Genomic DNA, 24,688 nt, shown 5'->3' on the forward strand with positions numbered 1-24,688 from the left:
CATGGTCCTTAAACCAGGTACTGGTAACTTTGGCACTGTGTGCAGGTGCCAAGTCCTGTTGGAAAATGAAATCTGCATCTCCATAAAGTTGGTCAGCAGCAGGAAGCATGAAGTGCTCTAAAACTTCCTGTTAGACGGCTGCGTTGACCTTGGACCTCAGAAAACACAGTGGACCAACACCAGCAGATGACATGGCACCCCAAACCATCACTGACTGTGGAAACTTTACACTGGACTTCAAGCAACATGGATTCTGTGCCTCTCCTCTCTTCCTCCAGACTCTGGGACCTTGATTTCCAAAGGAAATGCAAAATTTACTTTCATCAGAGAACAGAACTTTGGACCACTCAGCAGCAGTCCAGTCCTTTTTGTCTTTAGCCCAGGCGAGACGCTTCTGACGCTGTGTCTTGTTCAAGAGTGGCTTGACACAAGGAATGTGACAGCTGAAACCCATGTCGTGCATACGTCTGTGCGTGGTGGTTCTTGAAGCACTGACTCCAGCTGCAGTCCACTCTTTGTGAATCTCCCCCACATTTTTGAATGGGGTTTGTTTCACAATCCTCTCCGGGGTGTGGTTATCCCTATTGCTTGTACTCTTTTTTCTACCACATCTTTTCCGTCCCTTCGCTTCTCTATTAATGTGCTTGAACACAGAGCTCTGTGAACAGCCAGCCTCTTTAGCAATGACCTTTTGTGTCTTGCCCTCCTTGTGCAAGGTGTCAATGGTTGTCTTTTGGACAGCTGTCAAGTCAGCAGTCTTCCCCATGATTGTGTAGCCTACAGAACTAGACTGAGAGACCATTTAAAGGCCTTTGCAGGTGTTTTGAGTTAATTAGCTGATTAGAGTGTGGCACCAGGTGTCTTCAATATTGAACCTTTTCACAATATTCTAATTTTCTGAGATACTGATTTTGATTCTTTTCATTAGTTGTCAGTTATAATCATCAAAATTAAAAGGAATGAACACTTGAAATATATCAGTCTGTGTGGAATGAATGTATACATTATACAGGTTTCACTTTTTGAGTGGAATTACTGAAATAAATCAACTTTTTGATGATATTCTAATTATATGACCAGCACATCCATCCAAGGGGAGTGGGTTGCCTATGATTTTGGATGCTTTGTTGACAATCCGCTGTAATGTTTTTGGCGTTTGGCTGTCCGTGCTACCATATTGTAATCGATGATGTGATAACAGACTCGATGATAGCGTAGCAGAACAGAACAAGGAGTTGATGCTTGATCCGGTATTTATTAAGCTGTCTGAAAAGTCTTTGTTGAGCTTTTGCAGTGATGTGTTCATTGTTAGTTGTCCACTTCAGTTTATTGGTATGGTGTGTTCCTAGAAATTTAGAAGAGTCAGTGGCGGTGATTAGATTGCCGTTCATTTGTATTGGTGTTTTGGTTAATGGCCTGCGTCTGAAGTCAGTAATGAGTTCCTGGGTTTTGGCTGTGTTTGGAGGTCATTGCTTCAACACCAAGCGACAGCTTGGTCCACCTTATTGCGGTACTGGGTTTTATCATTGTTTGACATGGTTGTGTAATCCACATACTTTATTGTTCTCACCTGTGTGTGTGTGGATGTAAAGTGGGCGGTGTAAAGAGAGAAGAGCCAAGGGGAGAGAGTGCTATGCAGACTGTATCCTCAGCAGACTGGTTGGCTTGGTAGGCAAATAATGTCTTTATCAATTTAAATTCCTCTATATCGTACTTTAAATAAAGGCATCTATGTTTCAAATGCATTTCAGTATATGGAACCTTTAGATGTTTTAATGTCACTACTTTCCCTACTATCTTGTCTTACTGTTTGTTTTTTCTTGCTTGTTTTAATGCACTGTTTTAATATTGTTATTTAATTTTTTATAGCATTCCATCATTTTATTTGTTTCTTTTGGAAAGCCTTTTGTGCTCTATGCTTGGTAAGTGCTCAATAAATAAAAATGTACCATTACCATTAATTTATAAACTTATACCCTCTTTTTCTTATGAATTATATTGTATTGCTGTCTGAACACCAATGATTTTCCTGAACACCAGTAACACAGCAGCCTACAAGTCTAGATTTATTAGCAGGCAAAAGCCTATTAACAAATCTAGAACAAACTTTACACATCGATTCAAAGTAAAGAGTTGAATTTGCTAGGATTAATAACTGCCATTATTTATCCCTTTTACTAGTGGTCTTTAACAAGGCTAATCACACCCACTGTGAGCCACCCATACAAAAATGAACACATCTCATGTAATTGTACATTTTACAACAACTATTGTTTGAGCTAGACAGAACAACCGGATCTTCCTCCAACAACTTTAAACTCCCAATCTTGCAGCCACGACTGACTATAATGAAAAATGACATGCGGCAAGATCAACGTCTGCAGCTAACAAAAACGTAACATAGAAGTTTTACTAATGGCAGGGTTTCGCATTGTCAATATTAAGTTAAATCACACAAATACATGCCAATTAGTCGTTTTACGTTCTCTGTGGGTGACAATTTTCCCACCAGACTTAAACGCACCATCAGCAAATTTTAAACCTACAGAAAATTTACAGTAAATTTAAGACATTTATATTTCTGTTTTTATTTTAAGACCTTTTAGGGAGCTGGGGCCCACTGACAATGCCGTGATAGAACAGGAGACTCTATATACGTGCCTGTGCAACCAAGCCAAGGTGGCGGTCTACTTCATAGGGATACAGGATGTAGAGACAGCAGACGATGAGAAAATCGCACAGGCAATAGATAACATGATGAGGGAGGTCTGCGGACAAGAGCTGCAGGCCAAGTTAGTGGCGTTTGCGACTGATGATGCATCTGTGATGCCAGGGTCACGAAAGGAGTAGTGAGCAGGCTGAGAGGAAGTAACATGTATGTCCTGGTTATTCAAGGTGGACTGCCACCTTGGTGTTGCTTGGTAGAAGCACCAAAATCAAGGACAACTGAACAAATCAACAGAATCTGAACAAGTCAGCAAAATCAGGCAGGCAAAACGTTCTCCTAAAATGCTCCATGCAGGATTATGTAGCCGTGCAGATAACGGAACAAAGCCGGCTCATAGAGAGCTGTTATCTGTAGTAAAAGCAGACAAAGTGACAAAATAACGTCAGCAAAACTAAGGAGCTCATTGTTGATTTTAGGAAAAAAGGAGACACACACGTATAGGGCTGGACAATTTGGTCTAAAATCATAATCACGATTAATTGAACAATTTACCTCGATTAAGATTAATGAACGATTTTGTTTTTGACTTTTTTTTTTTGCCCTCATAGCTCACTGACAAGGTTTTTACTGTAAATATGCTCAACTATTAAAGCTGGTTTTACTTTTTTAAATTAACAGATGAAAAAAAAATTGATTATCTAAATGTTAATTGATAAGGTAATATTAATGTGCACATACCAGAGATATGGTTCCCCTATATTTGGTGCATCGCCATGTTGTAGCATTCTGATATGTGTACTTGTAAGATAATCTTGTATTTCATATATCTTTAGGACAGCAGCATTGAGACCCTAATAGAAGCTGTGATCAGAGGCCTCATTCTCTACCTTGATGAAAGACAGAGGAGTTAATCAAGGACTACCAGGTAAAGAAGTTTGTTTTCTGCCCTCTCACTGTTTATGACTGCACACTGAAGGAATCGCAAATGTATTTCTTGATTTATATTTACATGACTCTATCCACATAAATATTTTAATTCACACAAGATACTTATTGTTTCGTAAAAAAAAACATTAAGGTTCATAAATGTATTTCTGAAGCGCACACACATTTCTTGACTTAAATCAAAACACCGCAGCAACTACGTGAGCACACCCAGATTTCTGTTCAGAGGGAGAGCAACGATCTATTTGCGAAAAAAATGTAGGTTTTTTTCTCTCTGCTATATTTTACAGATGATGACAATGCTTCAGCCATCCAAGAGGCCCTCCCTTCATTTGTTCTCAACATCTTTGGATGGAAGAAAAATCAGGGCGGGAGGTCTTAAGCAGCAAGCTGGAGCAATGGTCCTTTTTGGTATTCCCATTGTAGTACAGGCTTTCACCTACCGAATGGGCTATATTTAAGGATTGGAACTAAGCTATCCAAAGACACTGAAGTACACCTTTTAATGTTTTTCAGAAGATCTTCCTGGAGCTGGAGGATGGGAATCAAAAAATGATCCCCAAGTCCCCGATCTCAAAGTCAGCTTACTGACCTAAAAGCCATACAGACATTGTTGAAAGCGAAGGACTGAAAAGCAAACTTGTATTGAAAAGAAATCTGTACAATGTCCTTTTTTAATTGAAAAAAAACTTGTCATACAAAATGTTTACAGTTGATGTTTTTTGTTGCTGCATTTATTTGAAAGTTATGAAACTTGAAAGTCATGAAATGTAAAAAATGTTCATTTTCCACAAAAAATGTTACACATCCTCCTTTTATTACTTATTTTTAGAAACATTTACTCATCTTAAGGCACTTTTCCCACTTTAGTTCAGGAAGCTGCAAAGGTGCATTGTTAATGGTTAATAAGTGCATAAATAAGGATATGTTAACCTGTATAAGGCATTAATTTAAACCTCTTACAGTCTGATTAATGTCATTAATCATCCTATTAACATTGATAAGTGGTCTATAAACTGTTAACACGTTTCTAATAACTGCTCATAAATATCTTACAAGCAATAATAAATTGTTTAGGATATTACTAACTACTAAGTCTCATTAATGTTAATAAACATTTTATTAAGGTTCATGACGTATATTTAACTTGTTAACAAGTTTCTAATAAGAGCCTATAATTGTCTTATAAGCAATACTAAATGTTAATTAAGCTATCCTATAAAAGGTCTTATAGGTGTCTTATTAACTGTTAATTACTGCTTGTTACAAGTACCTTGAAATAAAGTGTTACCGTAGGAACTACCAATCATAACACTAATACAGAAACTGAGCTTTTAACAGTTAATTGCCGCCCCTTCTATCTTCTAAAGGGAGTTCTCTGACATAATCATCACCGCTGTCTATATACCTCCCGATGCAGATACAAAAGCAGCAGTCTCATTCCATAAATGAGCTGCAAAGTACTATACATCCAGAGGGGGTCTTCGCTGTTGCTGGGGACTTCAGTCAAACATGAAAAAGTCCTCCCTCACTTTTACCAACATTTGGACTTGCTAAAAGGGGAACCAACATCAACACCACAAACATGTGGGAGCATTAAAAGCATCCCCCCCGCCCCCACCTTGGCTCATCTGACCACATCTGTCATGCCAATTCCAGCATACAGTTCCCTGCTCATCAGAACAAAGCCCTCCTTAAAGCAAGTGAGAGTCTGACCGGAGGGTCTGTCTTCAGAGATGCTGCTACCAAAGGCCTTACTACAGACATCGACGAGTATGCCGATGTCGTATCAGGATACATACTCAAATGCAGGGAACGTGTCTGTGTCTCAAAAAACGTCACAGCCCTGGCGAAACAGATACCAAGGATGACGCCTGAGGTCCGAGCCCTGCTTAAAGCCCGGAACTCTGTTTTCAAATCTGGGGACGTAACTACTCTCAGGTCTGCAAGAGCCAATCTGAACAAAGCAATCAGACTGGCAATGAGGGCACATGGACAATACAATCCAGGGTCACTTTAACGACCACAGAGACACCAGGATACTGTGGCAGGGAATCCAGGCTGTCATAGACTATGGGACTGCTCTCCAGTCCTGTGACAACAGCATGGATTTCCTCAACAATTACTTTGGTAGGTTTGAAGCACAGAACACCACACTAGCGAGGAAAACCGCCCCCACAGGAAGGAGACCAGGTGCTTACGCTGGATCCAGCAGATGTCCACCAGGTGCTGAGGAAAATCCACCTGCAGAAAGCTGCTGGTCCAGACATGATACCGGGCTGCTTGCTTAAGGAGTGAGCAGTCCGACTGTCTCATGTCTTCATGGACATATTCAACATCTCCCTGACTCAAGCTGCAATTGACCCTTCGCTAAGCCACGCCCCCCTTAGATACTAATGCTAAGTCCAACAAACTGTCGGCGCTGCCACTGTGTATTACTGCACTCCCCGGAGAAATATTGTCAGATTTGTTGAGAAAAACGATCTCAGAAAGAAGCAGACAGTTTCGCAGTTGCATTATACATTTGAAGGTTGTATTCAGGCTGTCAAACCGCACAAACAGCATTCTGTGGTAGGTGCTGTTTTTCTCAAGGTGTGTGAGGGCTGAGTGGAGGGCAGTGGAGATTGCATCCTCTGTGGATCTGTTGGTTCTGAAAGCAAACTGGTGAGGGTCCAGGCTGGCTGCATGTTGTTTTTCCATGTGCTGAAGAACCAGTTTCTCAAAGCACTTCATCAGAATGGGGGTGAGTGCCACAGGGTGGTAGTCATTCAGCCTACTACTCCTTTAATTTTTTTTATTTTGTATTTTGACCTACATGAAATATGTCTCTCCTTCCTGAGCATGTTTTAAATTAAAAAACAAAAATTTTAGGCCATATTTCGCCATTTAAAAAGATGCATACTTCAACAAACTCCTACAGAATTAATCCAATCGACTTTTTGTAATCTAAAGGCATTGATGATGAAAAGTTGTGCCATCTGTAAGTTTTCGTCGATAAGAGGTGAGATGACACAGTGAGAGTTTGTGTAATCTTCAGTATTATAATGTATACCGATATAAAAGAGAAATAAAATTAGACAATAATTAATTAAAAGTTTCCAAAAAGTCCTGCCAGCATCTCTTCCCTTGGAGATATTTTGGTTTTAAAAAAATATATATATGCCGGTGTGTCCCTTATGAGAAGAAAAAGTGCCAAGTGGCGCAATACAACTAAGGCAGTGGCCTACCACGTCGCTCATCATATGGTCCCGATTGCAACAGTGGAACAAGAAGGCTTTAGAAGGCTGCTAAAAACAGACCCAAGATACCAGTTATCCAGTCCCAACTACTTTGCAAGAAAAGCGCTGCCAGAAATGTACACAGAGGTCAGACAGAATCTTACTGGCCGGTTTGCCCAGGTTAGCCATTTTGCGCTGACAACTGATATATTTTCAAGCAGGACATGCGAGCCATATGAGCCTGACAATACATTTTATTGAAGACTGGGAGATGAAAACTGCATGTCTCCAAGCCAGTTATTTTTCACAAGACCACACAGGAGAACATATAGCTGAAGCCCTGCAGGATGACCTTACAAACTGGAAGCTCGATGAAAAGGGACCGGTTGCTATAGCAACCAACAATGCTAACAACCTTGTCAAAGCAGTGGAGCTGAAGAAGTGGCTGAGGATGCAATGTTTCAGACACTGACTTCATCTGGCCATTGATGAGTTCAGTGTTTAAGGAATTGATTAGGGGAAAAACAAATTGCCATGTTTAGCAAAACGATTGTTTGCAGTGACAGCCACTTTACAGGGGTACACCTAATGACCATGAGAAAATCTTTTTGAAATGTTATGGCTAAATAGGCATTAGGATTTAGCCATAACATTTCTAAAAGATTTTAAATGAAGCATCAGCGATAAAAATAATTTAGTAATAATATAATTGCAAATGCATATATAACTTTTGTATACTGGTTATAAATTATTCAGCTATAACACATTGTTGTGCATACATACTTAGTCCAGTATTCTATTTATTATTGCCGTTTATTTATTTTTAGTTACCTTTCTCTTTTTTGAGTGATCTATGCAAGCACAAGAAGCTTTCGTAAACCAGTAAAATTTCTTGGATGCGTAAGCACACTGGGCCATTAAAGCGGATTCTTATTCTGACAAAAGCATGGATGACAACCGCATCACCCGGGGCCATTTCTCTTTGTAAGAGAATTGTCAGCAGCTTCTCCTACAGCTGGAGAAGAAAAAGAGAGCTTGCTGAAGTTCAGATTCAGCTGGGTCTGCCGGCTCTTCAGCTCATCACCGAGTCAGCCACACGCCGGGGATCAAGGCAGCAAATGATTTAGAGGTTCCCAGACCAGGAGGGAGCGCTCACAAAAGCCCTATCCTCTGACAAAAAGTCCTGGCAAGGAAGTATCTTTTGCCACCAGTTTCCCTTCTGAAAGGGTTTTCAGTTGCAGTGATTTCATTGTAACCTGCCACATGGCTTCCCTGAAGCCTGAGGCTGTTTACACTAAACCTGTAAGAGATTTACATGGCTGCATAGGAGGAAATGCTTTAGGTAAATAACTGTCTACCTCAGTACAATACTTAACTACTTTTTCAGAGCATGTAAGCCTATTATTTTTGTTTCTATGAATTTTTTTATTTATAGTGCACCTCTAAAGTAGCCGCATTCTCAGAAATATACCTATTTATGTTTAATATGGGTTATGTATTCTATATACACATTCATTTATTGTGTAGCTGTATTTTCACACAAGGTAGGCCTGTTGTGATGGTAGTTCTGTTTACTTTTTTATAGATGCTGCCTGCATTTCAGGAGGTGCAAAGGCAATCATACTGCTGAAGGCATAACTAAAGGCAAATAGAGTACACACAGTAACAAAAGATAGGTGCTCAGATTTCTATGATTTAATTGATGCACTGATGGCAGGTGATGCAGTGCAACACAGACCAATTAGAAATGTTTCTTTAATTAATTTCCATTTCTATTAATCTATGGGTGTTTATATTTCTACTGCTTTAATATTTGATATTTTAATTTTAAACATCAAGAACTGAAAGAGGTTTGGATCAGGGTGTTCCGAGTGTCAGCGGGGGCCCTATACTGGAGAGAGACTCTGTCCTTGTCCTCCTTCCATGCTCTGCTGAGATGGAGGAATTTGTCGGCTTATTATTTTTGTTCTCTTTACATTTTTATTGTTGTTTGCACAGCTCTGTTTGAGCATTCTCAAAGATGTCCATTTTATTTTAATTTAATATAGGTTAAATATTTCATGTATATTTTTGTTTACTTACTCTATAAAACTCTAATTGGCTACTATCAGATATTTAATGAAAGGCACGCCAATATATCAGACCTTTGCACGGGGATCAGTATGTAAACATGTTTGCATGCAGATGTATGATAAACTCATTCTTCTTTGCTCTAACTCACCTCCTCCTCTCTGCATCTTGTGGGTCTGTCCCTGGCAGGCTGATAGTGATGGAGGAGGGTGCTCCCACGTCATATCTCTTCACCATTTTCCTGCACACCTTCATCTTCACCAGGGCGGAGTGGACCAGCCCCGCCAGCAGTCCCACAGCTGGCTGGAGCGCCTCGGGGAAGAAACTAGCAAATGCAAAGTGGTCCGACATGTCCCCGCGGCCTCGGCTGTGCCTCTGGTAAAAGCGCAGATAGACCCAACCGGACAGGGCGCCATAGCTGTATGCAGCCAGTGGGGCAGAGCTGTTCAACAGCCCAGACAGGCGGAGTAAGGCCAGGAGGAGGAGGACCAATGCAGGTGCTGCTTTGAGCCTCACCTGAGATGGGGAAACAGATTTGAGGTCTTGTGAACAAACAATCTTTAGGCAAAGGGACAGCTACCATTTTGTCTACAGACCACTGTGGCTGCCGATCCCCACAATTCTTAAATCAGCTAGATTTATGGAATTGAAAGACTGAACAACATCTGTTTACATGCAAGGCTGGCAGTCAGGAGTCATAATCAAAGTGTACAAGAATACTGAGGGAGTTCTTTTCCTAGCTTACTAAGCTTAGACTGAAGTAACCCAGTTTTATACAAACTCAAACATTCAAAAAAAGCTGAGAAGACAATCACATGCCTAAACCAGAGAACACAGGCCAAGTTGAGCGAGCAAACACACACACACACACACACACACACACACACACACACACAGAGAACAAAATTATAAACACACTTATAAACACTTTTGTTTAGGCTCCCATTCATCATGAGTTGAACTCAAAGACTTTCTCTATGTACACAAAAGGTCCATTTCTCTCAAATATTATTAACAACCTGTCACAATCTGTGTTAGTGAGCACTTCTCCTTTGCTGAGATAATCCTAATATATCAGGGACAGCCCTAATACACATATACACACACACACAGACACACACGTATACTTTACTTAGGTAAGTTAACTCACTTAGCTTACAAAACCCAAGTAACCTAACTAAAAAACAATGTTGTCTACTTGTTTTACAAGGGAAAGGAACACTGGTGTCCTGGGTGAGTCCTCTTTCTGGCCCACCCGTCCACCCCAACCACCTCCTAACTCAAACTTTTCTGAAATATTTAGTCTGAAAAAGGCTTTTTTATGTACACATCTCAGGGACTAGTGGTTAGTTTTCCAGTGCTGTTTAGATTCTTGTTTAGCTACATTCTCAATTTAACTGTGCAGTCCCACTCCTTACTGGTCTAGTATTATTTACAGGGTTAATAGATCAACTGCCAAACAGCATCAATGTACAGCAACAATTACTTTTGTTAGTTGTTAGCCTCACCTGTGGTACTCTGAGCACTGTACTATCCCCCATGGTCTGCTTCAGTGCCACCAGGACACCTCCCAGGAATCCGGCTGCTCCGTGGACACGCACAGCAAACAAGAAGTCCAGGTCAAAGGTGGCAACATAGGTGAGGAAGTAGGAGATGCCTGCCAGGAGGCCTGCAGAGATATTGACCACTGCGAAAAAGATCAGGAGCTCCAGTGCGCCCCACAGAGGCTCCAGCAGGTGCCCACAAGCCATAACTGTTCCCACATTGGCCGCCACACCCCAAACGTGCTGCTCCACCACCCCATGGGTCACAAGTGTCCACACCCAGAAGTTGGGTGGAAAGAGGTAGCCTGGGGTCACTCCCAGTGCGTATGGAGTGTTGACGGCCCATGACAACAGATAGAGGAGAACCACCACAGCACTTACAGTTTTTACCACCACACTGGTGTTGGCAAGGGCAGCCAGGAAGTGCTGTCGTGCCACCGGCAGGTAACGATTCATTGTGGACTTGAAGGTGATCCTTCTTGAGCAAATCAGCTCAAGAGAGAGAAACAGCAGATCAGTTGCTTCTGGTGTAGCAGATATTGGATGCTGGTGTGAGATTATTAATGCCAACCAGACCAGGTGACACCTGTATGTCCTGACAGCATCAAAATCCACACTTCTATGTGAGCCTTCATCCGAGATACTGTCTTTCAAATGGTTAAAGATAGCTTTGGTAATTTACTCTGAAACAGTATCCCTTCTGTTAAAACCAGGTAACGTTAACAAACTTTGGGCTGCAGTAATGTTGAGATAAGCCTGAAGATGTAATAACCTTAGCTAGGAGACCTTCTGATCTAGCTGCCTAGCTGGCGACCTTCAGTCGGCGTACATATAAGTAGAACAAGCTTACAAATCACCACTAGCTAGCAGGCAGGTTGTACGAGACAAATATGCAAATCCTAACTGACACAAATATACCGAAGTGCCAACTTCTTCAGAGGATCTTGGCTGGGATAGCTTGTAAACACGGGATGGCTAATGTTAGCTAGCTGTCAAACTCAAGCTTGTCGTGTTAACGTCACGCTTATTTATAAAGCTACGGATGAGGTTACGTCTTCGTTTGATGATAAAATAGGGCAGCTAGAGTCTGTAAAACCTGATCGTTCAAACTAGCCGACGAAGCTCCTGTCCTGGTCCTCTCTCGGCCCGGTGTATGCCGGGCTAGCCCGAGGATTTCCCGTAGCTAGCAACAGGCCCTCAAAACAATGTTACAGACGCTTCTAAACCAGCGTCAGTTAGTGTATACTTCTGAGGTTTTTCATACTACCGTTACCTTAGCTTCATTCGTTTAGATTACTGCTCTTCGTCTTTTGAGCGCAGGTCACTGGAGGAAATGTTATTATCACGACAGAGACCCCTCCTTTGAGTTATGGTTATACACCACTCAACTTCTGACCTGCGTTGTCTGCCTCCGTCATCTGCTTCTTCTTCTTCTTTATGGAATTTTATGGGCGGTTGGCACACAGCGAAATGGTGCATTACTGCCACTAACTGGTATGGAGTGTAGATTATTTTTCTTCTTCTTTGGGTTGTTACGGCAGCTGGCATCCCTTGAGTTGCATTACTACCACCCTCAGGTTTTATTTACCCTCAGCTCTCATTCATGCCAGTCGCCCTCAGAAAAACAAATATCATTTCCTACCTTCCACACTCTCTCCATACTCCAATAAACTTTTTACTGTTTTATCCACCCGTCCGATTTTTTTGTAATTGAGTTATCATTTCTTGTCTCTCCTGAGTAAATTTCCTGCATGTTGTAAGAATATGTTCTACTGTTTCCACCTCCTGACATTGTTCACACATTCCTGTAGGATGTTTTCCTGTAATTTAAAGTGTGCTGTTAAGATTACTATGCCCAATTCTCAGCCTACTTATTATCACCTGCTCTTTCCGCTTTGCTCCCCTACTTCTTGATATGCCTACTCTGCTTTGGATTGCATGTAAATGTCTCCCTTTTGTTGCATTATCCCAGCTCTGTTGCCATTGTTGATTTACACTTCTCCACACTATTCCTTTCCACTCTGTTTTAGATCATGACTTCAACATCTCCTTTTTTAACTGCTTCTTTTGCCACCTTATCTGCTTTCTCATTTCCCTGAATTCCCGAGTGTGCAGGGACCCACATGAATATGACATTTTTCCCCTCCCCGACATTTTTCTGCTACTTTGTTCTGTCCATTCCAACGCCATCAATATGGCGAACAGTTCAACTGAAGTCACTGAGTCAATCAAATGTTCTTTAATTAAGTTCCACTTGATACCTAGGAACAACTGGAGAACCTGTTGCTCTATCCTTTGACCCATCTGTGAAAATCTGAATTCTTTCCTTATACTTACTTTCCCTATAGCTATAATATATACTAGTTAAATCAGCAGTCTTATTATTGTGTTTAATCTCAAGTAGTTCCAAATCTACATGTTTCTAATTCCCAGAAAGGTCTGATAGGCCACACCATATTGGCGCCAAACTCTTTATCATATACTTCTGCGTCCTTTGCCATTTGATCTCTTGTCCACCCAAAACTTGTTTTTTGTGTCGTCTCCTTCTCCCAGCATGTCTGCAGCACCCTTTTTGCTGCATGGCTATCTCGATGCCCTCTTAGATTGACACAGCAATTAACCCCCAGCTGCTTCCTCCTCAACCACAGTAGCATTTCACCTGCTTCAATTTGGAGAGCACATACTGGGGAGGTCCTAAGCACCCTCTTAAAGCCTGTCTTGTATAACAGATTTGGCTGCTCCCCACCCCAATCCTGGGGGACACCTCATGACATTTATAACTTTTTTTACACTTAATCAACTCCATATCTAATATGTTCCCTCTGCGTTAATCTCACATCAAAATACACTTACAAAAAACTTTCAACTCTCATACAATTTCAAATACCCTTTCCTGACTTTCTTATGAAGAACATAACTTTTGTTTTTTCCACTGAAAACATAAATCCTCCCACTTTTCGACTTGATTAATTCCATCTTGCATTTTCTTAACTAAATATTCCACATTTCTCCCTCTTTTCCACAATGCTCTGTCATCTGCAAACAATGATCTCCTAATATCCGTTGGAATGTTTACGAGTACATCATTTATCATAATGGAAAATAAAGTTGGACTTATTACACTCCCCTGAGGTGTCCCGTACTCTACAACATATTGACTAGATAATTCTGCTTCTATCTTCACCCGAATAGTGCTTTCATTTAAAAAGTCCATAATCCAATTAAACATTCTCCCTCCAACACCCATTTAGTTTAATTAGCAACCCTTCCTTCCATAACATATCATATGCCTTTTCCACATCAAAAAATACTGCAACCATTGTCTCTTATTTACTTGAGCTTTATGGAGTGTGGATCAGAATGACTACTACTTACATTAGACGAAACACAATAAAACCAGAACAAAACATATTGATCATGTTGATTACTCTAAGATAATGAAAAACTATTCCATAGCACTTATCTCTTGAGTTCTTTGTAAGAATTTCTATTAAAATTATTATTTCCCTTCTAAGGTTTAGGATCATTTCCTCCTTTTCCCCATATACTTCAGACATTGTACCATGACGAGTTTGACTGTCTCTTGTTGCCCACAGTATTCACATCTGCCTGTGTTGTTTACCTATTTTGAATAAAGTGCTAGTTAATCTAGTGTGCCCAAATCTAAGTCTTGATATAATTGTCTCTTCTCTCCTGTTCCTTTCTGCACGTTGTTTTAAATGCCCCCGTGCATAATCTCAAAGCCTGAGACTGAATGTTGTCTAACTTTAAGAGGGATGTGCTTGATGCAGATCCATACACCACACAACCATAATCTAATACTGATCTAATTAATTCACTCTCCCTTACTGTAGTTTACCTCCCTCTTTTTCCCTCTTCACAAATATTACTTGAACTATGAATTGTTACAGAAGTTTTAGCCAACATCTCTGCTTTCTCCTCATCTCTCACTGCTGTTGTTTCTCCATCATTTAAGGCTGGGTACCCATACTCTCTTTTGATCCCATCATTCTTTTTATCATCCCCCAAACTTTACCAATTTCTGTCTCCCTTCCTACTGAGCAACACAGTTTTCTCCAATATTCTTTCTTAAATTTGCTTGTAATTTTTTTTATTCAATAAAATTCTGAAAACAGCGATTCCTTTTTAAAACTTTAAAAGCTTTATTTTGAAATGTAATCGTTATTTCACGTTCTTTTGTCCACCATGTTACAATCTCATTTTTGCGCTTACCTGCCTTCTTTTTTATTGACTTCTCTGCAGCCTCTAGAACAACTTTACAAAATGAAAAATTTTAATTATCAACATCTTTATTTCTATAAAATTTTTTCCATTTCTTGATCACTAATATTCCTAAATGTATCCCATTCAAAACTGCTGAATGACCATTTCTGAAATCCTCCTGTTTCATATTCATCTAGACTCAAGCCTACTACTATTACAATAGGATAATGGTCACTTCCTACAATTGTTCCTCTAACTACTTCCCATATGCAGATGGCTGCCAATGAATCTGATACTAATTTAAAATCTATTGCTGACTCTGTGCCAGTTCTGATATTAATTCTTGTACCACTTCTGTTGTTTAAGCACACTAAATTTTTTGTCTCCATTAACTCCTCAATTACCATTCCATCGGTATCATTACAGTTACCCCATAATGTGCTATGGGCATTAAAATCCCCACAGCAGATCACCTTCCCTACAAACTGTATCACCAGTTTATCCAGTTGCTCTAATGACAACCTACTACATGAACAAAAGATAACAACTATGATATTTCCTTCTCTAGTCTAACTTATGTTGTTAACTGTTTTAACTTGCAATTTCCACAGCCCTCTTCTTGACTTTACGTCCACCATATGTTACCCTGTTTTGACCACCATAATAACAACATTTATCCTGCACATTTTCCTTAGATTCTTTCACTCTATGCTCACCTTCGCATTTGGGGCACCTCTACTTCCCTTTGCAAACCTCTGCTATATGCCAATACCTCTGGCATTTTCCACCATGGGACCTTACTTCGGCAAAGATATGTAGGGTATCAATGGCAAGGGACAACAAAATGTGCTCTGAATTACACATATGATGATGGTCAATTTAAGATACATTTAAAAGTAAAGAAAGTCGCAGTTTGATGTAAAACTGTTGATGTATAAGACTGTGAAAATATATAATTACAAAGACTACAAACCCAAAAGTCGCTTATGTGACGTCTGAACTTTTTCTCTCAAGACTGAAGCTAACGTTACTGAAGCTAAAATCAAAGAACTTACATGAGAGGATGATGTGATAAAAGGACTGAGAGTCGTAGGATTAAACACATCAGGTGAGATATATTTCTGTGTGGAACATAGCTAAGTTCTCTAGGTAGCAGCAACCAAGCAATGAAGGTTAGCTAGCATTACCGCGTAGTTCATTGAACGGTTTTCACACAAAACGACATGTAATTTTACTGATTTATGACCAACTGTCTGGATGGAAAAAAGTATCTTTTAAATTGACAAACATTAGTATATGTTTAATCCAGGGCACAGTTCAAACAGGATTAAAAAATAGGCTGTCTCTCGCCATACTTCCACCAAAAGTAACCGCGACTTTTAAGTCCCCAGATCTCTTTTCAAGGAACTACTGTAAAAGGTTCCTTCAGTCCATTGTTGTGTGCGTTTCCACCGTGGTCAAAAGACCTGCAAAGATTAAGGAAATTAACCAGCTGACGTAGGCTGTAGGCCTATACGCCGTACAAAGCGATGCACAGCCATCATTATTTAGTAACCACTATCCATGAGCAAAATTTATAAATGAACATCAGATTTGATTGGAATATAATGAAAAACTACAGGCTACAGTTTTTTCTATGTGGGAGTATAATAGACAGACGCACGATAAAGTTTGTTATCAATTTAATAACAAACTGGATAAAGCCATCCAGTTCTTAAAATAACTTCAGCACAGAGAAAACAACACACAAAAATAAAATCACGACAGTTTAGTAGGTCATTAAAACATTTCCAGCCGACAAGAGCTGCAGATCAGTTGCAGCACTCACGTATGCGTCGCCTGGGCGTCGGAGGAACAGGATTTTTAATGAGATTTATTACCTGCTGTAATCAGCTGTTCACTTGTTTTGGAGAAGAGGAGACTGACTTCGGCTTTGTGTAAAAACTTCCTGACTGATGAAAACTTAAAACAACAACTTTGAACCCAGTATTTAGCGCGAATCCATCAGCTGTTCGCTGTAAACACACCGCTGCATGCTGGCTGATATTTCCGAGCAATACTACATTTAATGTCGATGTAAGATCTCAGGGCTTTCTGGTGAAATTTTCTACACCAATTTCTGCCTTTTCTGCATCAATTGAGGGTGGAAATGTTTTTTAATTTAGATTATTTAAAGGGAATATAATGCAGTAGGCCTTTTCATTCGGACCACATGACATCACGGTGGTTTACGGCACCCATTTTTGTGTCTGATAACTACTCAATCTAGCGAATTATAATTGTTATCTTTTAATTATAGCTCCATTTGCCGTATAAAAAACATAAGCATGGTTAACTTCAGTTGTACGGTCGCCATATAATTAACATAGGCAGTGTCAACAAATCAAACGCACCATTGGCCTGATTTTGCATTATTCAAATGTTAGCTAAATTAATGTTAAATTCATATTGTTATCTTGCTGATGTTAGTCTCAAATTTACAACTATTCAGGAACTTTCATATTTTTTCCCTAGTTAGCCATGTTACAAGGGTCCTAAAAATTCAATCAAATGCTTGTAAGTGACCTAACGTCAGCGTTACCTGTCCAAGTCCCAATGTGGGCAATGGTAGTAAAACGTTATTTAATACATGAATTACTTACCTAGCTTTTTGTTAAAAAGTTATTAAACCCAATTCAACCCAGTTGTACACCTAAATTTAATTATCTCTGCATGTAATTAAATATACAGTACTTACCGGCAGTATATGTGAATAAGAGAGAAACTGTCTGAGAGAAAAAGATGAAAGGGAAATTACTTTGCTCATGCCGGTCAATATCTTGATATTTAATATTCTATTTTTACCTCTCTGTCTGCTTAGGAAGAAAAAATGACAACCCCCATAGCCCTGATTATTTACCTAGCCTTTTTCTGTAAGACTGTAGTGCCTTCCAGCACCATAAATGCCACTGAGGAACTGAGGAGCACAATTACTCTGAAGCTATTCATAGCTCAGGCATATTGGGACCATGCTCGAATGCAGCCTGCCAAGCTACAGTCGAGGCACTGACAATCGAGTGTACACTACTTACAGCTGAGGCCTTCCAAGCTATGCAAAATTAATGGTTGTCTTTACTTTCCTGTCAGTATTTCTGAAACCTAGTCCAAGACTTACTCCCTTTCATAGCTTTGTGTTAACACTGATGAGAATGAGGTTTAATTTACCTTTTATTTCTTTGTCTGTTTTTTCATATGTCTAAGACAAGTGTTGTTAGACTATTTAATAGTACATTAGATGGCATGTATATCAGTTAATTGTCACCACTTATATTTTGGCCATCAAAACAACAAATTCAGGTTATTCTGCCCATTTGTTTCAGGGATATATTTAACAAACTGCACTTCTATCATTGACTGTTTTGAAATATTCATAGAGAAGCCAAAGAATTTTAGAGCTCGTGCACAGACATACTCTCAGTACAAGCATCACAACACTGTAAAGTACTTGATTTCAACACCACACAGTGTTATATCCTTTGTGTCAAATGGCTGGGGTAGACACACAAGTGACAAGCACAAAACAGAATACTGTGGATATCTTGAGAAATTATTGCTGGGAGATGTAATTCTTGCAGATAGAGGCTTCAATGTCAAAGATACAGTAGGCCTCTTTTGTGCACAGTTGAAAATACCAGAATTCACCAAAGGCAAGCAACAACTGCAATCACTGAAACTAGAAGCAACAAGGGGACTTGTAGTTGTCTGTATCTAGGTGGAAAGAGTCATGGCCTGTTCAGAAACAACTACACCATCCTTCAGACCACCATCCAACTGTCTCTCTGCCAAGGAGTCACTAAAGAACAATCTACCTTCCTTGACAAGATGGTGGCAGTGTGCTGTGATCTTTGTAATATTTGCCCATCTGTGGTCCCAACAGATTAGACAGGCAGTAGTTGCTTACAGTATGAAATCTTAAGGCAATATTTTTATTAAAGTAAAGTTTTTCCTACAGTTTTAGTTACTTGGGTCTGTTGCAGTTTAAATAATCCTGTAAACTCTGAAATACGATGCAGAGCCAAGTATTATATGTAATTATTTTCTGCCATTTCAAGCCTGGTGCTTACATAGAGAGTGGTCAGTCGTGTTGGTAGATCCAACTGTACAGTCTTGGGCATGCATCTGAAGGAATGGCCTTCGATGACTGACAGGATTGCACTTTTCTTGGGTTTTGCCTCTTGGTCTTCACTTTGGTGGAGTTGTGCATGGAAGAGCTTGAACTCATAGGCAGATGGTCTCGTACTGCAAATGGTCTCATGGTCAAATGGTTGCAACTTGCTCTTGGTTAGCAAAAATGTTAGAAAACTCATACATCACTTTTTGGTGCTTGGCTTTGTCCATGAGTATGGCTTCAGTGCATGTCTGCCCTTCTCTCTTGTCAACGGCAGCCAAAAGTGTGTACATCATCACTGCCGCAGCGTGGGAACACACCTCTTCCAACCTTGTCACTACTGTCCCTTCCTCCTGCACCACTATCCGTAGACATGTTGCTTTTGTGTTCAGAGCCTGGGAATGATTAACGTGTTAAATGGAAAATGCAGCATCTTGAATAATTGCAGTGTCTTATCAAAGCTAAACTTGTTAGGAATGGGATTTTGTGTTCATGCGTTTTTTTAGTCTTTTTCTTGGTTTGGGGTTTTGTAGCCTAGTTTATTCTTTTGTTCATTCACATGTTTAAGTTTACTTAGTATCTGTCTTGTCTCTTATCTTAGTTCTTAGTCCTGCGTTTTAGCTTTGTGTCATAGTTCTTAGTCCTGTGGCCTGTATTACGAAGGCAGTTTAACCTACTCAGAGTTAACTCAGGGTTATCAAGCAAACTAAGGGTTGACAAACTCTGACTCCCTATACTGGTATTAAACGGTTAAAAATGTTGGTTAGTTGAGTCTGTGTTAACCTGGTGTTCACTTAATTGGAATTGTGCACGTTCGGGGTGTGTTTTCAGGGTTCTTATTGTTGGCTAATTCTCTATTATGTATTTGATGGTTTGTCTTTTATATATCTTTATACCTATATCATAATATCATTAAGATGTAAAGGTACAACTGAATCTCTGCCATGTATTATGCATGCAGTGGAAAATTATATTAGACTTCACAATCGGATTTAGCAGTGCACCTTAGAGACTTTTCCGTGGATTGGGAGTAGGCTATTCAGAGGGAAACAGAGTGATTAGGATTTTTTGCAACTTTAATTTCAGGGAAATTGCGATTTTTGTTAATTTGCCACTTTCATCTTGGATTTTTTTTTTCTCTGCTATTAACCCCCACCCTGGCTCCATATGGACATCCCACCATCCAAAGACATGCAGGCTAGGTTAATTGGTGTCTCCAAAATTGTTGTTAGGTGTGGGTGTGAGTGGTTGTCTGTCTATGTGTGGATCTGCGATGGACTGGCCAGGGTGTACCCTGCCTTTCGCTCCAGCAACAGAAGGCAATGCCTGGCACAGCACTGTTTTGCTTGTAAATATATCATATATATCATATCTAGTCCAATGTTGGAGAATAACATTGTGATGGCCACAGCCGTGGCCTCACAACCAGATGAAGAGCGGTAACCTCATGCACTGACTTTGTTGTGTTCTTTAAGATTAGTTTATATATACACATACACATTAGACAGTTTGTAGTAAATATTTATTTGGTTACAAATAAACTTACAGGACACTTAGTTTATTTCACATACTTTATTTTAGTTGACTATACAGAAGCATCTTTTGGAACACACACCATTAGTTAGTTTTGGATTTTCATTTTGTTATAATTCTTGTTTCTGAGCTTACCAGTGTTGGATGCCACACCCAGGAGAGATCCAGGGAGTCTGCTGGCTTAAAGGGTTGGTGCTCGGAGCAGGAGCAGCTTTATAGGAGAGGTGGCCTGATTGGACACTACCACTGCTTGCTATGTCTGGGGGGTGGCTTTATTCTCTCCTTAAATATTTTGGGGTTTAGATTTATATTATATTTGAGTATTTTTGAGTTAAGGTTAAGTAAATGTACATTTCTTTTGGAATAAGTTTTTACATAAGTATTGTTGTGTTTGCAGTTATGATGTAGTGTTGTTGTTGTTAGTCTTCCCCTGTGTGTCAAAATTGGTCTGATCAGCCAATATATAAGTCCCCTTTGTTTGTTGTATAGGAGGTCAGTTGTATTTTTGAGTCTCTTATGTTCAGAGCGTTTGTTTGTTTATTTGACCTCTTTTAAGGGCCCAAAACTTTATCTTTTGTTGTAATGATTTTTTTGGTAAATAAAACCCTTTTGCTTTAAATGTCCCTCTTGACTCCTCATGCCTAACTGCCTGGTCCCTCACAAACATGACACAGAAAGCGACTAATTTCATGAAAAACGTATTTACATGTAAATTATTACATTTAGAAAGACCAACGATATACTGCTTTAAAAACAACCGCTGCAAGTCAGTGGGCACTCAACGTTTCTGAAACTATAAGAAACTACTACAAATTTCTACACTCTAACCACAAAACCTTACACCAAAAAGCAAAACATAATACCTCTCTTGCAGTAGCTAAAGATTCTTGCAAAACTTCACTACAAAGTCTTTTAAAAGTTGTGTTTTTGCATCAAACAGTAGACACAAATGTCTTTGAATAAGCACACGAAGCTGCAACTATGCATTGATAGTATAAATGAAAAACACTTGTGGCTTTTACTTTCTCCGTGCAGGGCATAGCAGTATGCAGTAACGTTTTGTCATGAATTTAGTATAGTAAAACTCAAATACAGGTGCCCAAATATGTGTATATAAGTATGGATGTGTATCCCCAGTTGTTACTCTGTAAAGCTGCTTCATTCAATGCAGAGAGACTCACTCATTGTGTTTAAATCAGAATGAGAATCAGCTTTATTGCCACATGTGTACACATACAAGGAATTTGACTCTGGATTGTACATTGCTCATGATGTGCTTACTTATTTAATAACACAATAATAAAATCAGACACAGGATATGGAGAACACATATATACACACTATAAACAAAAACAATATAGACAGATTGAGACAATAGTGCAATGAGCAGAGTGCAAAGAATGCGGGAGCAAATTATTATTTTATTATTATTAGGGCCCGAGCACTAAAGTTGAGATCATCTCTAGACCTAAAAATAAGCCTCTTGGAGCCATACCCTAAACCCAACAGGACGTTGGCCATTTTCAATTATTTACAAGAGGTTTCTCGGTTTACAGGCTCCGAACTTTAACCCGATCGACTTCAAATATGGATAGTGCAATCAAGAGCCTTGCGATGTTAAATTGTGAAGCTTTTTTTGATTGCTCAAATGGCATGTCCATGGTGTGGCATTGAATTTTGATGTTTTGCCATGAAAAAGGAAGTAACACGTAAATGGACTAGACATGGTCAGATCTGTTCTAAAATTCACGTGACAAACCCTTAGAGACTTACATGTCAATATCCAGTCATAGTGATAGCGCCACCTACTGGCGTCAGGAAAGGACATGTTTCAAACTTCACCTCTAATGCCTAATTTTTATTTTTACCCCACATAGCACCTTAGCAGACAAAAATCACAGTGAGGCATATATGCTCCTCATAGCAGGTTGACCACATCCATCTCAAAGTTCTTGTCAAATGCTTTTGCCTTGGTGAGTAATTATTCGCAATTAAACAGGAAGCTGTTTTTTGAGAGATATACCCTAAACCCAACTGGAAGTTAGCAACTTTGACAACTAAATAACTAACATCAACCACAAATAATTTCTACACTTCACCTGTGTAATATGTGCAGTATTAACTTCAGAGCCATATCAGCAGGCCTGCCGTGTAGAGACCCCAGCTGTCGCTCCACCTGAGGTGCGCAAGGGGGCGAGTGCCTGTTCAACGCTGCTTGCAGCTTTAGTTATTATTATTATTATTTGTGTTATTATTATGTACATGTTGGAGATGGATGAGATACAGGTGCACGTACACATACATGCATACATGTACACTTGTCCGCAGTGTGAGGGAGCATAGTGCAAAGGATGCTGGAATAAATAAGTATTATGTGCAGGTATTATGTACTTGAAGTAGGTGGATTTGGTATACAGTATGTACAATATGAAAATATAACAATATGAACAGTATAAACAGCTCTGAAATAGAGAACCAGAGAATGATGAATAAATAATTAGTGGTAACCAGTAAACAGGTGGCTGATTAGAGGCACAGTTACTGGGTTATTGCACAGGAATTGTTCCTGACAGTGAGTCCGAAGTCAGCTGTTCATCAGAGTGATGGCTTGTGGGAAGAAACCGTTCCTGAGTCTGTTGGTCAGTTTTGAGCGCGTTAAGCTCTAGGTTGTTCTGGCCACACCAGAGAGCCAGCTGATCAACCTCCTGGATGCAATGTTCCCCAGCTTCACCTGCTGACTCCTGTCCAGGAGGTTTGTGATCCACTGACAGGTGGAGGCTGGCACAGTGAGCTGGGTGAGTTTGGTGCTGATGATGTCTGGGATGATGCGAATGCCGAGCTGAAGTCCACAAACAGGATCCTTGCACATGTCCCTGGAAAGTTGAGGTGTTGCAGGATGTAATGCAGTCCCAAGTTGACTACATCATCCACTGACCTGTTAGCCCTGTAGACAAACTGCAGTGGGTCCAGTAAGGGGCTTGTAATGTCCTTCAGGTGGGCTAACACCAGTCTTTCAAAGGAGTTCATGACTACAGATGTCAGGGCGACATGCCTGTAGTCATTTAATCCAGAGATGGAGGTTTTTTTGGGGACCGGGATGATTGTAGAGCGTTTGAAGCAGGAGGGAACTTCACACAGCTACAGTGATCTGTTGAAGATCTGTGTGAAGATGGGGGCCAGCTGGTCTGCACAGATTTCCAGGCAGGATGGAGACACACCGTCTGAGCCAGGAGCCTTCCTGATCTGCCTCTGGAAGAGCTGGCGCACATCTTCTTCACAGATCACGAGTGCGGGTGAGAGGTCAGTGAGGGGGGGGTGACAGCATGGCAATAGGGGAAGGTGACCTTTTGAAGTTGGAGTTGGAGCGGGGGAGAGGTGTGACTGGGGTTCTCAAACCTACAGTAAAAACCATTCAACTCGTCGAGTACCAGCAGTGTTGGGGGATGGTCTCCTGTAGTTAGTAAATGTCCACAAGACTCTCCACACTGACGCAGGGTCGCTGTCTGCAAAGCTGTTTCCTAGCTTTTCACCGTAGCTCCTCTTAGCAGCTTTGACCGCTTTAGTCAGTGTGTTCCTAGCCTGGTTATATAGGACTCTGTTCCCACTTCTGAAGGCCTGCTCTTTGGTCTGACAAAGCTCCCTGAGTTTCGATTTGAACCAGGGTTTTTTGGTTGTTGGATGTTTACTTTACTAAATCCTCCTCCACCTTCACCACCCACAAACTTGTCTGCTGATACCTTTGCTGCCTTCTTCACAGGCAAAGTGATGGCTATAACTAGCCAATTCTCTGAAACATTCAAACTCAAACCATTGTATCAGTCCTACTACATCTTTTCCTCTGCCCTCCCAGGTCAGTGGTTCTTCACTCTCCTCGTTTACTCCACTCACAGAGAGCGAAGTATCAGAACTCTTGACCCGTAGCCGTCCAACTACGTTCCCACTGGACCCGATTCCTACGAATCTCCTCCAAGCCATATCTCCTACCGTGGTCCCGACAATTACTCATGTGATAAATACTTCTCTGGTTTCAGGAACCTTCCCGACCACTTTCAAAAGGGCTCGGGTTACACCCTTGCTCAAAAAGCCCTCACTTGACCCAACTCAAGTTGAGAACTATCGACCAGTGTCTCTTCTACCTTTTTTATCCAAAAGTATTGAACGGGCAGTATTCAAACAGGTCTCAGAATTCCTCTCACGGAATGACCTCCTAGATCCATACCAGTCTGGTTTTAAGAGTGCCCACTCTACTGAAACAGATCTTCTGTCTGTAAAAGAAGCCCTAAGGTCAGCTAAAGCTGCAGCCCAATCCTCGGTTCTTATCCTGCTTGACCCATCAGCT

General features: G+C 40.3%; 1 protein-coding gene and 2 long non-coding RNA genes across 3 annotated transcripts in view; 1 reads left to right on the forward strand and 2 right to left on the reverse strand.

Moving 5' to 3' along the window:
• tmem115 (transmembrane protein 115) overlaps positions 1–11,950 on the reverse strand; it is a 13,559-nt gene extending 1,609 nt beyond the window's left edge. Inside the window, exons 1-2 of the mRNA XM_046057010.1 lie at positions 10,410–11,950; positions 9,053–9,417 (exon numbers count right to left, since the gene is read on the reverse strand). Of these exons, the coding sequence (XP_045912966.1) occupies positions 9,053–9,417; positions 10,410–10,901 (857 nt within the window). The 5' untranslated portion in view covers positions 10,902–11,950. The remainder of the gene's footprint in view (positions 1–9,052; positions 9,418–10,409) is intronic.
• LOC123975487 lies at positions 3,501–4,251 on the forward strand. Its single transcript, XR_006826064.1, has 3 exons — positions 3,501–3,593; positions 3,904–4,024; positions 4,130–4,251. It is a non-coding gene; the product is annotated as an uncharacterized LOC123975487 (long non-coding RNA).
• Positions 11,951–18,613: 6,663 nt separating the features above from the next.
• On the reverse strand, positions 18,614–20,518 carry LOC123975637. The gene is made up of 2 exons (XR_006826122.1): positions 20,485–20,518; positions 18,614–19,211 (listed from the first exon to the last, which is right to left on the reverse strand). It is a non-coding gene; the product is annotated as an uncharacterized LOC123975637 (long non-coding RNA).
• Positions 20,519–24,688: the final 4,170 nt, after the last annotated feature.

Source organism: Micropterus dolomieu, linkage group LG08 (genome assembly GCF_021292245.1).
Source record: "Micropterus dolomieu isolate WLL.071019.BEF.003 ecotype Adirondacks linkage group LG08, ASM2129224v1, whole genome shotgun sequence".
Lineage (NCBI taxonomy): Eukaryota > Metazoa > Chordata > Actinopteri > Centrarchiformes > Centrarchidae > Micropterus > Micropterus dolomieu.